Raw genomic sequence first — 14,274 nt, 5'->3', positions numbered from 1 at the left:
CAGCACAGGGGCAGAAATGCAGTCAGTGGCCTTTTCGCCCTTCTCCCTTCAGTACAAAGTCCAGTGGTCCCCTGAGCACATTACAAAACAGAGATGAGGTGGACAGATGAGGGGTCCTGGAAAGCTGGGCTCAGGGGTGCTTAGCCCTCCTCCACGCCTCCCTGTGTGGTTAATTCTAGAGAAGGCTTTGCTGAGGCACAAGATTTTCTGGTAAGAAGTAAGACTGTTGCTGTAGACGGCTATGCCCAGGTGGGGCCACCTTAGTGACAAGACCTGGCGTGTTTAGGATGCCAAGGACAATCCTTAAGTCTGGGCCCCTTCACAGCATTTGGGTTGGGAGGTCTGCTCAGAGAAGCACAGGAGGAGAGGAGAAACTGAATGTGATGTTGAAATCATTCTCTAGTGAGACTGAGATCTCCCCTAGAGTGAAAAAAGAAAAATTGTCAAGGTTAGGAAAAGACAAGAACAGGAAAAAGAAGCATATTTTATAGATTATTTAAAAGCAATTAAAACGAAGACTATAGGACTGTTTTAAAACAAAGTTAGAAGACAAGAGTTAGTTTTGAGACTAATGTAGTGGTAGGGAACTCTAGTCTGTGGTCAGCCATAGGTACTTTCCACACCCATGAACCAACATATGGTCCTAAACCCCAACAGAGCTCAATTTCAGATTCTCTAACTGAACAGAAAAGCCCCAACTTGGGTTAACTGACAGCCACATGCTACAGACAACCCATATCTGAAAATAAACAAAAAGAATGTGTGTGGAAACAAACATTTGCTGGTGGTTTCTAATGTGATTATTGTCTCTTTCTCACGGCTATTTGCATAATGTTGCAGGGCTGTCGTCAGGCAGGCTCCAGCCAGAATCATAGATTTTGTGTGCACCTGTTTGCAGGCCAGATAGAAAACAGTCTTATTGAGAGTAAAGTCTTGATACCTTCCATGGCCTTATTATTTTTCGTTTTTTTGAAGCAGTTCACTACAATATTGACATCCAGAACACTGCACACATTTTTTAAACTTTTGATTTTGTATTGGGGCACAACTGATGAACAGACAATGTGATGGCTTCAGGTGGACAACAAAGGGCCTCAGTCGTACATGTACATGTGTCCCTTCTCCCCCAGACTCCCCTCCCGTCCAGGCTGCCGCAGAGTTCCCGGTGCCACACAGCCGGTTCTTGCTGCTCATCCATTTTAAACATAGCAGTGTGCGCATGTCCATCCCCAGCTCCCTAACTCTCCCTTCCCCTCACCCTGCCGCCTGGCAACCATAAGTGTGTACAGTATGTCTTCACTATGTGTACATCCATGAGACCATCACAGTGATCTGCACAGCGAGCGTCTCCATCAGCCCCGGAAGGTTTCTCGTGAGCCTTCGTCATCTCTCCCAGGCCTCCCTTCTGCCTCTCCATTCCTGTTTGTTTCATGTCACTGAAGACTTTCATTTTCTACAGTTTTGTATAACTGTAATATACAGGATGTAGTCTTTTTTTGGTCTGACTTCTAGGACTCAATATTAATGCTTTTTAAAGAATTTGTCTCTTTTTCATATTTATCTCTATTTACTCATTCATTCGGCTGTGCTGGCTCTTAGTTGCAGCACACAGGATCTTCGGTCTTCGAGGCATGGCACGCAGGACCTTTAGTTTTGACCTGAGAACTCTTAGTTAAGGCATCTGGAATCTAGTTCGCTGACTAGGGGTGAACTAGGGGTTGAACCAGGGGCCCTTGCCTTGAGAACACAGGGTCACTGGAGCACCAGGGAACCCCCCAACATTATTATTCAATTTATGCTAGTATTATTATTGTTTTGATTTTAGCATAGTTTTTCACAGCTGTTGTTTATTTTTGGCTGCTCTGGGTGTTCACCGCTGCGCTTGGACTTTCTCTGGCTGCAGCGAGCAGGGGCTGCTTTCCCTGCAGCGAGCAGCCTTCCTACCGAGGTGGCGTCTCTTGCTGCAGATCACGGGCTCTAGGCACGCAGGTCTCAGCAGGTGCGGCTCAGCGTTCATCGCTGTGGCTTGCAGGCTTAGCTGCTCCCCAGCATGTGGAATCTTCTCAAACCAGGGGTCGAACCGGTGTCTCCTGCATGGACAGGCCAATTCTCAACCACTTGACCACCAGGGGAGTCTTTATTGAAGTATAGTTGATTTACAGTCTTGTTTAATTATCGCTGCACAGCAAAATAGCTCAGTTATATATGCATACATATGTATAATATAGACATTCTTTTATTACATTTCCACTGTAATTTATCACAGGAGAGCAAACATAGTTCTCTGTGCTATACAGTAGGACCTTGTTATTCATCCATGCTCTGTGTAAAAGCCTACATCTGCTAACCCCAACCTCCCACTGCATACCTCCTCCAACCCTCTCCCCTTTGGCAACCCCCAGTGTGTTCTCTATGTCCAAGATTCTGTTTCTGTTTCACAGATAGGTTCATTTGTGTCATACTTTAGATTCCACATAGAAGTGATATCCTATGGTATTTGTCTTTCTCTTTCTGACTTACTTCATTTAGTGTGATAATCTTTTGTTGCATGCATGTTGCTGCAAATAGCATTATTTCGTTCTTTTTTATGGCCAAGTAGTATTCCACTGTATATATGTACCACCACTTTATCCATTCATCTGTTGATGAACATTTTGGTTATTTCCGTTTCTTGCCTGTTGTGAATAGTGCTGCTATGAACATAAGGGTGCATGCATCTTTTTAAATTATAGTTTTGTCCAGATATATGCCCATTAGTGGGACTGCTGGGTCATGTGGTAACTCAATTTTCAGTTTTTTGAGACAACTCCATATTGTCTTCCACAGTGGCTGCATCAACTTACAATCCCACCAACAGTATAGGAGGGTTCCCTCTTCTCCAGATCCTCTTAGCATTTGTTATTTGTATCAACATAATTATTTTTGAGATTTATCCATATTGTGTTACCAGTAAATCGCTTCTTTTTTTTTTCCCCTGAGAAGCAGTCCATTATATAGATAGACCGCAATTTGTTTTTCCATTCTTCTGTGGAGGGACATCTGGCTTGTTGCCAGTTTGGGGCGATCACAAATAAAACTGCTGTGGACATTTGTGTCCAGGTCTCTGTGTGACCATCTGCTTCCTTCTCTCTTGGAATTGAATGTCTGGGACATGTGGTGCATGTTTACGTTTTTGAGAAGTTCTAAACTTCTGAGGTAGTTGTATCATTTTACATTTCCACAGCAGCGTATTAGGATTCAGTTCCTTCAAATCCTCTCCACATTCGATTTGGTCAGTTTTTTTAATTTTAGTCATTCTGTAGTATGTGAAAGGACTTCCCAGGTGGCACAGTGGTAAAGAATCTGCCTACCAATGCAGGAGACTCGAGTTCAATCCCTGGGTCAGGAAGATCCCTGGGAGAAGGAAATTGCTACCCACTCCAGTATTCTTGCCTGGGACAAGAGGAGAAACCTCATGGGCTATCGTCTATGGGATTGCAAAAGAGTCAGACACAACTTAGCAACTAAACAGCAGCAGCAATATAATATGTGTAATGGATTCACACTCTGATTTTGACTCTTATTTCCTTAAAAACTAATGCTATATGCTCATTGCCATCCATTTAACTTATTTGAAAAAATGTTTGTTCAGATATTTTATCCACTTTATTTTTAATTGTACTGTCCATTTTTTTGCTATTGAGTTTTGAGAGTTTACTATATATTCTAGACACAGTGCATTTTCAGATATATGCTTGGCAAAATTTTCTCCCAGTCTGTGGTTTGTCTTTTCTTTCTCTCAAAGAGCAGTTTTACTTTTGATAAAGTTCGATTTATCAATTTATTTTTCCTGGATTGTGTACTTGTGTTATATCTAAAAGCTTTTTGCCTAATTCAAGATCACAAAGATACTCTCCTTATGCTTTTCATCTAGAGATTTAGGTTTTAGATTTTACATTAAGTTCTATAATCCATCCAAATTATTTTTTTATGTAATGCAATTTATGGACTCAAGTTGATTTTGTTTGTACATGAGCATCCACTTGTTTCAGTGTCAATTGTTAAAAAGCCTGTTCTTTCTCCATTGAAATGTTTTTGCAACTTTGTCAGAAAACATCTGTCCAAATGTGTGTATGTGTGTGTGTGTGTGTTTTGGTTATGTGGCTTATACAAATACAATTATATGTTATACTTTCCTGTGTCCTGCAACCTTTATAAATTCATTTTTTAATATTTTATTTGTAGATGCTTGACAATTTTAGCCACTATTTATTTGAGTATTTTTTCAGCTGCACACTTTTTCTACCCTTTCTAGAATGTTCATGGTAACAATGCTGGATGTGTTGTTGTTGTTCATCCACTAAGTTGTGTCTGACTCTCTGCGACCCCATGGACCGCAGCACACTGGGTTCCCCTGTCCTTTACTATCTCCGGAGTTTACTCAAATTCTTGTTCATTGAGTCCCTGATGCTGTCATATATGACTGTCTCATCCTCTGAGGTTGCCCTCTCCTTTTGCCTTCAATGTTTCCCAGCATCCGAGATCTTTTGTTACCATTCCACAGATCTCTCAGACTCTGCTTATTTTTTTTCCAGTTTATTTTCTTTTTATTGTGAAGACTGGATCATTTCCAATTATATGTCTTTATTCATTCATTCCCTGTTATCTCCAAACTACTCTTGAGCTCATCCTTTGGGTTTTCATTTCAGTCATTGTATCTTTCAGCCTTATGATTTCCAACTTGTTATCTCTTTAATAATTTATATTCCTTTGCTTAGATTTTCTTTTTCATCTGTTTCAAGAGTGTTTTAGATTGCTCATTGTGCAATTTTTATAATCATGGCTTTAAAAAATGCTCTTCAGAATATTCCAACAACTGAGTCATCTTGGTGTAAGCATTGGTTGATTGTCTTTTCTCTCTCAAGTGTGATTTTCCCGGTTCTTGGTGTGACAAGATTTTTTATTAGTGTGATTTTTTAAAAAAAGTCCTATCCTTGACATTTTGGCTACTATGTTGTGTGACTTTGGATTCTAGTTAATGTTCTTTGTTAGCAGGCAGTCACCCTGTTTAGGTCTAGTGGTAGGTTGTGATCAGGGCAGATGTTTCATCCCCACTTTTGGCCCAGCTAGTACCTTCCTGATGAGGCTGGAGAGTCGACTCCCATCCTCCTGTCGGCTCTGAGTGCAGTGTGAGTTCAGCCCCCTCTATGATCTGTTTGGCACAGTGTTCCTGGGACCACTTCCTTCTACCCCATTGCTGCAGGGCGGGGATGGGCGCTCAGGCTTTCTCTGAGTCATGCTGGCACCAGCTGTAGAAAAGCAGGGCGCTAACCAGCCTCATTCCACTGCCTGGTCAGTCTTGCTGGTGCCCGCTGAGGGGTCGAGGAGGTTCAGCTCCCTCCTGGAGGGAGGGGCACTCGGGGTACCACCTGCCACTGCCGTGAAGGGAGTGAGAACGGGCTCCCAGGAGGGGTTCTTGGAGCAAGACCAGGGGAGAGGGTGGAGGGGCTTGGGAATTCTGGTGCTTGGCTGGAGTAGAGCAAGTGCGATCAGACAACAGTTCCTAAGGTTATGTCCCCCTCTGTTGGTTCTTTGACCAGGGAAGCAGACTTTTCCTAAAGCTTTTGGTCTGTGCTTGTTGACAGTTTGGGTACTTCATCGGGATGGGTAGGAGACAAAACAAGCAGACACAGACTTCTTAAGACCTCCACTGCTGTGATGTTCCTCAAGTCCTGCAGCCCTTCGACAGTTCACTTTATTCTTTTGCACTCCTTTCAGAGCCCTCTTCTGTCTGCTGTGCTGTGCTGTATCCAGCGAATTTTAATTGTAAGAGGCTTGGACTTGGGGTGAATGGGGCTACTCCTTAGAACTGGATGTGGATATCCTTAACGGTTTTTTAAAGACATTAACTATTAAGATAAAATTCCTATGTATTTACTCACATGTTTACCATTTCTGTGTGTGTGTGTTAGTCACTCAGTCGTGCCCAATTCTTTGGCAACCCCATGGACTGTAGCCCGCCAGGCTCCTCTGTCCACGGGATTCTCCAGGCAAGAATACTGGAGTGGGTTGCCATGCCCTCCTCCAGGGGATCTTCCCGACCCAGGGATTGAACCCGGGTCTCCTGCATGGCAGGTGGATTCTTTACCGACTGAGCCACCAGTCTGAAGCCCCACCACTTTTAGTACTCTTTATTCCTTTGTGCAGGTCCATCTTCCTATCTGATGCCATTTGCCTTCTGCCTGAAAGACTTCTTTTAACCGTTCTTACAGTGGGGCTTCCGTGGTGGCTTCACTGGTGGATTCCATGGCAACCCACTCCAGTATTCTTGCCTGGAGAACCCCGTAGACAAAGTCCGCAGGGTCACAAAGAGCTGGACACAACTGGGTGGCTGGCACACACACACAGTATGAATCTGCTTCTGAAGAATTCTCTCAGCTTTTGTATGTCTACAAAAATCTTTATTTTGCCTCCATTTTGAATGATATTTTTGCTGGGGTATTAAATTCTAAGTTGATAGGTTTTTTTTCCCCTTGAGAATGTTATAGGAGAGATGCTTGTCTTGTGAAATTATTATGAAAAGTCATGTGAAGTAAGTAATCACAAGTAAACAAAACGAGAAAAATTTATACCTAGAAACTAAAAGAAAATAAAACTTTTAAATATTTTTCCTTTTGTGTGATGGGACTGTTCATTATTCCTTTCTGTCTGTTTTTCTAGTTTTTTTTTTTAACTCTCAATATTTTCTTTAACATGTACAGCTTTTATAATGAAAATAGTTTTATTATATTAAAAACCAATGAACAGAAGTTCTAGGACAGGCAACTAAATTAACTGTGGTGAAAGGTCAAGAAAGTGAGGACGAGATTGACTATGAAGGGTACAGGAGCATATTTCTGGATGATGGGAAGTTTTTTTTATCTTGATAGGAGTGTGAGTTACACAGACATGTTTACTTTTCAAGATTTAAGTGTTACATTTTATTCATTTCACAGTATATAAATTATTACTTCAAAGCCAAAAAGAAATATATGCATACAAATTAATTTGTTTGAGACGGGGGTGGAAGATGGATGAAGACAAAAAGAAACCCTGAATGGTGGAAAAGTGGATAACTGTAGAAGGCAGTGATATAAACATGGGCTTATTAGACTCTTCTGCATCCTTTGTGTACGTTTGAAATTTTCATAAGAAAAAGGAAAGACAAACTCATAGACCCCTCTGATCTAGAGGATACTGGTCACTTTCTTCATTTCTAGGAAAAGCAAAAGCAAGGAGGAAATGAGAATAAATTGTTCTAAGAGAGAAAGTATGTAGCTTAACTGGGATGATATTTCATCACTAGGCAAACCTCCTATGCAAAGAGAGTCTTAGTGCATGATCATCTTTAACATTCGATCTTTATCAGTTTTAGTTACAACAGTAATATAAACTTAATGTAAAATAACCACCCATCAGAGAAAAGCAAACTTTAGAAAATGAGTTTCCTCTATCTTCATAGCCCTGGAGACCACAACTCTCAATGGTTTAGTAAGGCATTCAGACTTTTTCATGTGTAAGCACATGTGTATGTGTCTGTCTGTGTGTGTGCTTTGACCAAACTTGCGTTATAGTATACCTTTTTTTTCCTTGCTGCTTCCTCTTTTTCACTTATGCATTCTGCTTGAAGATCTTTATAAAACGGAATAAATAGCTGTTTAGAAGCAGAAGATAAAGCTGGATGAAAAGGAAGTTTCTTTCTGTTTGGATTTTAAGAACGTGCCATTGTAAAAATTTTAAGATTTGACATGGTCTTAACTATGGGTTTTTACCTAAATACATAATTTTACATAAATAATATGCTTTTTCCCTAACAACACACACAAGGCAACGAAGTGACAGCAATGCAAACAACCCCAGGAGACCCTAGGGCTCCTGTGGTTGCAGTCAGCTGGCCCCGGTGCCTCTGGTGAGCAGACGGCAGCTGGGCTCTGGCCCGGACGGTGCTCAGTGGAATGACTCAGCAAGGCAATGGCCTGGGAGCGGAGAGGAGGCCCACCAAGATTAATTGCTGTCAGGAGGAACGTTCTTCTCAGCTGGCTAATCGCCCTCTTACGATAATGAAAGTGATTTAGGTTCCTCTTTGTCCAGATGCAAATAAGCTGGTGAGTTAAAATCACTCCCAGTGTAGCACATCTCATGAAGATGAAATAGTTCCCCCCTCATTTTGCATAGTTTCTTGTCTGCGCTTAAGTCTGCAAGGGATTTGCCTTCACCTGATTTACATTCCGATTTGTTTCCAACTTTGTAGAGCGACACTTCTCTGTTACCCACAGATTATTTTTCTTAATACACCTCATCATGTATTAAGTATTTATTTATTTAATACTTTTGTCTACTGATTTTATTTATTTTTGGCTGGGCTGGTCTTTGTTGCTTTGCATGGGCTTTCTGTAGTTGCAGCGAGAGGGGCCACTCTTTGCTGTAGTGCTCAGGCTTCTCGTTGAAGTGGCTTCTCTTTCTGCAGGGCACAAGCTCTCGGTGCTCAGACTTAAGTAGCTGCAGTGTGTGAGCTTGGTAGTTGTAGCTCGCGGGCTCAATATTTGTGGCGCACAGGCTTTGTTGCTTGCGGCATGTGGGATCTTCCCAGACCAGGGATCGAACCCATGTCCCCTGCATTGGCAGGCAGATACTTATCCACAGTGACACCAGGGAAGTCAGTTCACAGATTACTGATTTCAAATAGGATGGCCCTGATTTTGTAGCACTGGCCCTAGAGAATTTCAGACAGGACCCAAGAATAAGAACATATGGGGGTAGGACAGTGATGAGGCGCCCTTTGTAGGATAGAACTGTGTCTTGGGCTCCTTTTGTATCCTGCGAGGCTTGGCTCTAAGGAACTCATAGTCTCTCTATCCATGCTTCCTTGTTGATTGATACATTTTCTCCAGAGGGATTATTTAAGTTCATGTTTTGATGTTTCTTAGAGCTAGCTGCTGTGATACATGGTGGGTTGAGCTCAGTGTCAGATCCAGGCAAGACCATGTTATCACACCCCAGTGCTTTACATGAGGCCTCGAATGCTCCCTCAATCAACCACCCGTTTATTCAGCTGCCTCTTTCTATACAAAGTTCTGACACTAGGCTTTGGGCTACATGTGTGCCCTAAGGACCTGGCCTAGCATCCTCTTCAACCTGAGCCTGGCTCTCTTTCTTTCAAATATTCTGATGTGTGAGACTTCTTTGTTTAAATAGACCCGTCATGTAAGAACCACTTTTATTTTTTTCAAGCATTAGTATACATTTTATTTTTTAAAAACTTTTTATTTTGTATTGGAATAAGTGCCACCAGTGGTAAAGAACCAACTGCCAATGCAGGAGGCATAAGAGATGAGGGTTCGATCCCTGGGTCAGGAAGATCTCCTGGAGGAGGGCATGGCAACCCATTCCAGTATTCTTGCCTGAAGAATCCCATGGACAGAAAAGCCTGGCGGGCTATATTCCATGGGGTCGCCAAGAGTCGGACATGACTGAAGTGACTCAGCACGCATGCATAGTTGATTAACAATGTGGTGACCATAAGGGATTCAGCCATACATATATGTCTCCATTCTTCCCCAGACTTCCCTCCCATCTAGGCTGCCACACAGCACTGAGCAGAGTGCCCTGAGCTGGACGGCAGGTCCTTGTTGGTCATCCATCCTGAATGTAGCAGAGCATACATGCCCGTCCCAGCCTCCCTAACTATCCCTTCCCCCAGCAGCCATAAGTGCATTGAGCCTGCTCTCTTAAGACACGATCATGAAGACTTCTCAAAGCCATGCTACTCCCTCCTGCTGCTGGAGAGCCAGGACGCCTCCTCCTGCCTCTGAAGCCCAAGCACTGGGACTGTCACTGCCCTGGAGAGCATCAGAGCCTCCCACCTGCCACCCTGCACCCACCCCTCTCCTTTGTCAGCTTCCTCACCAGTCCTCATGGGCCCACGTCAGATATGCCGAGAGACTGCTCAGCCTAGATCCGCACGCACAGGCCGTGTGTGAGGTCTCCACACTTGCCCAATCAAGATCAGCTTGTCTCTTCCACAGATGTCTTAAGATCCCAAGACAAGGCAGTCAGCAAAGGCCTGTCCTTGCTTCTATGCCAGCCTGCACCCTGCCCTGTCCAAACCAAAGTGACACCCAGATCTGGGAGGCCAGGCACCCTGCCTTTTCTGAAAGGCTCCTTCCTGCCCACCAGACAAGGATTCTCAGTTGCCTTTAAAAAAAAAATTATTTATTTGGCCGCACCAAGTTAGTTGTGGCACGTGGGGATCTCCAGTTACAGCACGTAGGATCTAGTTCCCTGACCAGGGATCGAACGTGGGACCCTTGTATTGGGAGCAAGGAATCTCAGCCACTGGACCACCAGGAAGTCCCTCAGTTGCCTTTTTTTGTTTGTTTGTTTGTATTTTTTGGCTGTACCATGCAGCCTGTGGGATCTTAGTTCCTCGACCAGAGATCGAACCTAGGCCCCCCTGTAGTGGAAGTGTGTTGTCTTAACCACTGGACCACCAGGGAAGTCCCTCAGTTGCCTTTTTTATCTCTACTTGGCAACCCTCACATCTCTAAGAAAGTTTTTGTGTGTTATATCGCATTATTCTAAATTTGAAAAAGAAAAAATAACTTCTCCACTCCCACTCCCAGACATAACCACAGTTATCATTTTGGTGTACCAACCCAGATTCCACTTTCCTGTGAATGTTGTTTCACTCACTTGTCATCCTCACACACACACACACACACACACACACACACGTGCAGTTGTGTCCTGCGGTTATCACAGGCACTCTTCCTTGTTGCCATGCTGTCTCACCATCATCCTTTCTGTACCGAACACAGTATTAAAACGTTTGTCATGCACTACAATTTGAGCACTTGATACCTCTGTCAAAATGACAATTAACACTCTAATGAAACTTTCCTCCATATCTTGCTTTATTTTCTTTGGAGAGAGGGTCACGAACTCTTGCAGTTCTTGACAGATAATGATAAATTGCCCTCCATGGGAGGTTGTACAAATACATGCTGTTGAGAGCAGTGTGTGAAAACAGCAGTTATACCATATCCTTCTCAACATTATGAATTGTCCTTAAAATGTTCATTTTTGTTAGTGTATTAGACCAAAGCATAGTGCTTTATGGGTATTTCCATTTGATGACGAATGTGAATGGTGACTGATTTTCCATCAACTAGCTAAGCTGCTGTGGCTCCAAGCCAGTGAAATACCTACAGTCTTTCCCTTTAGTCTCTCTACCTTGGAAAGTGATTTTTCACAGCATTTTGGCAAGCTCATTGCCTCTAACCATTGATGCCTGGCACGCCATGCATCGCAGAGTTTTGGCAGGGTTGTCACTTGTGAACACTGATGCCAAGAGCGCCATGTTTTATAGACCCAGCTTTATGCTTATTTGGAAATGACTCTCCCCCCGCTCAGGAAGGACTTGGCAAAGGTTCTGTCCTGTCATGGTGAATTAGTCACCCGTCTCTTTTGGTTTGAGGAAACAGCCTGTTGGACTGGACTTGGGCACTAGGTAGGGGCTGCCTGCTTCTTGGCTGCCCTCTGGATGACACCTCTAGCTGGGATGCCCAGTGGCCACTGGTCTGGGACAGTATTTGATCTGCCTGGACCGTTTGGCCACAGGTCAGTGGAATCTAAGGAGTGGCCCAGCAATAAAGCCCCTTAAGGACTGGTGGCCTCACCAAAGAAGGCTGTAAATCATGTGTCCCCTCTGCCTGCCACCATGGCACCATGCTGTCATCTCAGTGCTCAGCAGGCAAGCCGTGAGGGGGCCGGAGTCCCTCTAAGTCAAGTGTAGCAGGGCAGAAGAGGAGGTTTTGGTACCCAAAATGCACCCCTGCCTTGAGGTTAAGCCAAAAGCACTTCACGTGTGCAATCAGCAAAGTCTGTGGCACCTTTACCCTGCCCAAGCCTCCCTGACTACCTTCACAGCAGGACAGACCTTTCCAAATGAACCACCTTCACTTTGCAGGGCAGAGTCCCAGAGAAACAGAATGATGGAAATTACATCTTCCCAGTTAGGAGGAAAGGGCTTCCCAAGTGGCTCTGTGGTAAAGAATCTGCCTGCCAATGCGGGGGACCTGGGTTCGATCCCTAGGCTGGGAAGATACCCTGGAGGAGGCAACGGTGACCCACTCCAGTATCCTTGCCTGGGAAATCCCATGGATAGAGGAGCCTGGTGGGCTACAGTCCATGGGGTTGCAAAGAGTCAGATATGACTGAGCAGGCATGCAATTAGGAGGAAAAGCTGCACTGCCTCCAATTGCCTTTGCCCTCAGAAGTCTCCCAGTCAAGCTGTGACTTGGAATTTTGGGTTTCCCCATAGGGATCTCTGTCTCTGCCTCCTACACGATGTCAAAGTCTCTACTGAAACATCATGGGCCAAGAAGCCCAAGATTTTTCAGCTCTCTTTATCAACACTTTTGAATGCCTACATGAGCTAGATTCTGGAGAGGTGAAACTGAGTCAGATCAGGCCTGCTGTCTAGAAGCTCACAAACAATGAAGACCCTCATCAAAGTAATGTGAGTTGAGAATTCAGGACACCTTGCAGGATGGGATCAGGCATGTTTTCTAGGAGCCTAAGCTGAATTTTGGAGCTGGAGAGAGAGGATGTTAAATTACAAAAGGCCCCATATCTTGAAGTGTTCTCTTGAAATCTCTGAGACTTGGGACTTCCCTGGCAGTCCGGTGGTTAAGACTTCTCCTTCCAAGGTAGGGGGTGTGGGTTCGATCCCTGGTCACGGTGCTAACTAAGATCTCACACAACTTGTGGCCAAAACATAAAACAGAAACAATATTGTAACAAATTCAACAGACTTTAAAAATGATCCACATCTAAAAAAATGTCTTTTAAAAAAAATATGGGCTTCCCTGGTGGCTCAGTGGTAAAGAATCCACCTGCCAATGCAGAAGACATAGGTCCAATCCCTGGTCTGGGAAGATCCCACGTGCCATGGAGCAACTAAGCCCATGAGCCACAACAACTGAACCTGTGCTCTAAAACCTGGGAACCGCAACTACTCAGCCCATGTGCCACAACTACTGAAGCTTTTGCACCCTTAGAGCCTGTCTTCCACAACAAGAGAAGCCACCCCGATGGGAAGCCTGCTCACTGCAGCTGGAGAGTAGGCCGGGCAGCAGTGAAGACCCCGCACAGCCAAAATGAATAAATAAAGAATAATAAAATGACAGAAAGCTCTGAGCCTCATAGAGGCAAGCCAGGGGAGGGGGGGTATGACTAACCTTGCATTAAGGAAAGATACATTTGGCCACCATGTTGGGTGCAGATTAGAAGATCAGAAAGCCAAGGGCAATGGTCTTATCCCAGGAAGGGAGTACTGACTGCCTGCGCCCAGCCAGGAGCAATAGAATGTGTCCTGTGCCCAGCCAGGAGCAATAGAATGTGTCCTGCGCCCAGCCAGGAGCAATAGAATGTGTCCTGCGCCCAGCCAGGAGCAATAGAATGTGTCCTGCGCCCAGCCAGGAGCAATAGCATGAGGGGGACACAGAGGCTTTCTGAGACGTTGAGGTGGAGGTGCTGCCTAACATGGATTTGGTGATGGTGGGAAAGAGAACTTCCTGGCTTGGGCAATGGACACATATTTGGGGGAAAGAGAACAAGTTCACTTTGTATGTGTTTCATTCTAGACCCCAAGGAGACATCCAAGTGTTGTCCTGAACTGTCAAGACCATGGCCCAGGACCATGACCTGAGACCCCATAGCAGCACAGCAGAGGTGGTTAAGTCTGTGAGTGGGTGGGACCAGCCAGGATCTGCTTATAGAACAGGTGAGTCTTATGGCCAAAGCTAGGCTCACTGACCTCTAAGAAGATGACAAGGGAAAAGGATGGTGCAAAAGAGATTGAGAAGCCCAGGCCAGAGAAGTTGGACAAAAAAGAGTGTCTGGAAGGAGGTATCTACTGTGTCAAATGTTGCAAGGATGTTAGGAAAGAAAAAGATCAGGAAGTATCTATTGGTTGGGACAAAGGAAAAATGGTATCACTAGCTGGTCTAGGAAGCTTGGTTGTGAAAGGAAGTCAGGATGAGGGTGGAGACAGGATACAAGGTCATGAGAGAGGATGTGTCAAGGTGGGAGATGTCAGTGTATGGAGATGGCTAGAGGGTTTCTTTCCACTGCAATATATAGACATAACCTGTTCTCTCCTGTGAGGGAAGGGTCAGGTTTCTTTCACAACAGCTTCCTTTTTGGTTCTGGAAGGTAAGTTTCTTCCATCTGTGTGTGGAAGTAGTAAACAGG

General features: G+C 44.4%; 1 protein-coding gene across 1 annotated transcript in view; it reads left to right on the top strand.

Moving 5' to 3' along the window:
* Window positions 1–13,804, top strand: part of BCL2L11 (BCL2 like 11) — a 99,372-nt gene extending 85,568 nt beyond the window's left edge. The window contains exon 4 of the mRNA XM_043467740.1: window positions 13,665–13,804. Coding sequence (XP_043323675.1) covers window positions 13,665–13,724 — 60 coding nt within the window. The 3' untranslated portion in view covers window positions 13,725–13,804. The remainder of the gene's footprint in view (window positions 1–13,664) is intronic.
* The last annotated feature ends 470 nt before the right edge of the window (window positions 13,805–14,274 follow it).

This window comes from Cervus canadensis, chromosome 5, assembly GCF_019320065.1.
Source record: "Cervus canadensis isolate Bull #8, Minnesota chromosome 5, ASM1932006v1, whole genome shotgun sequence".
Taxonomy (NCBI): Eukaryota; Metazoa; Chordata; class Mammalia; order Artiodactyla; family Cervidae; genus Cervus; species Cervus canadensis.
The sequence above is the reverse complement of the archived record's forward strand: the minus strand, read 5'-3'. Positions and strand labels throughout refer to the sequence as shown.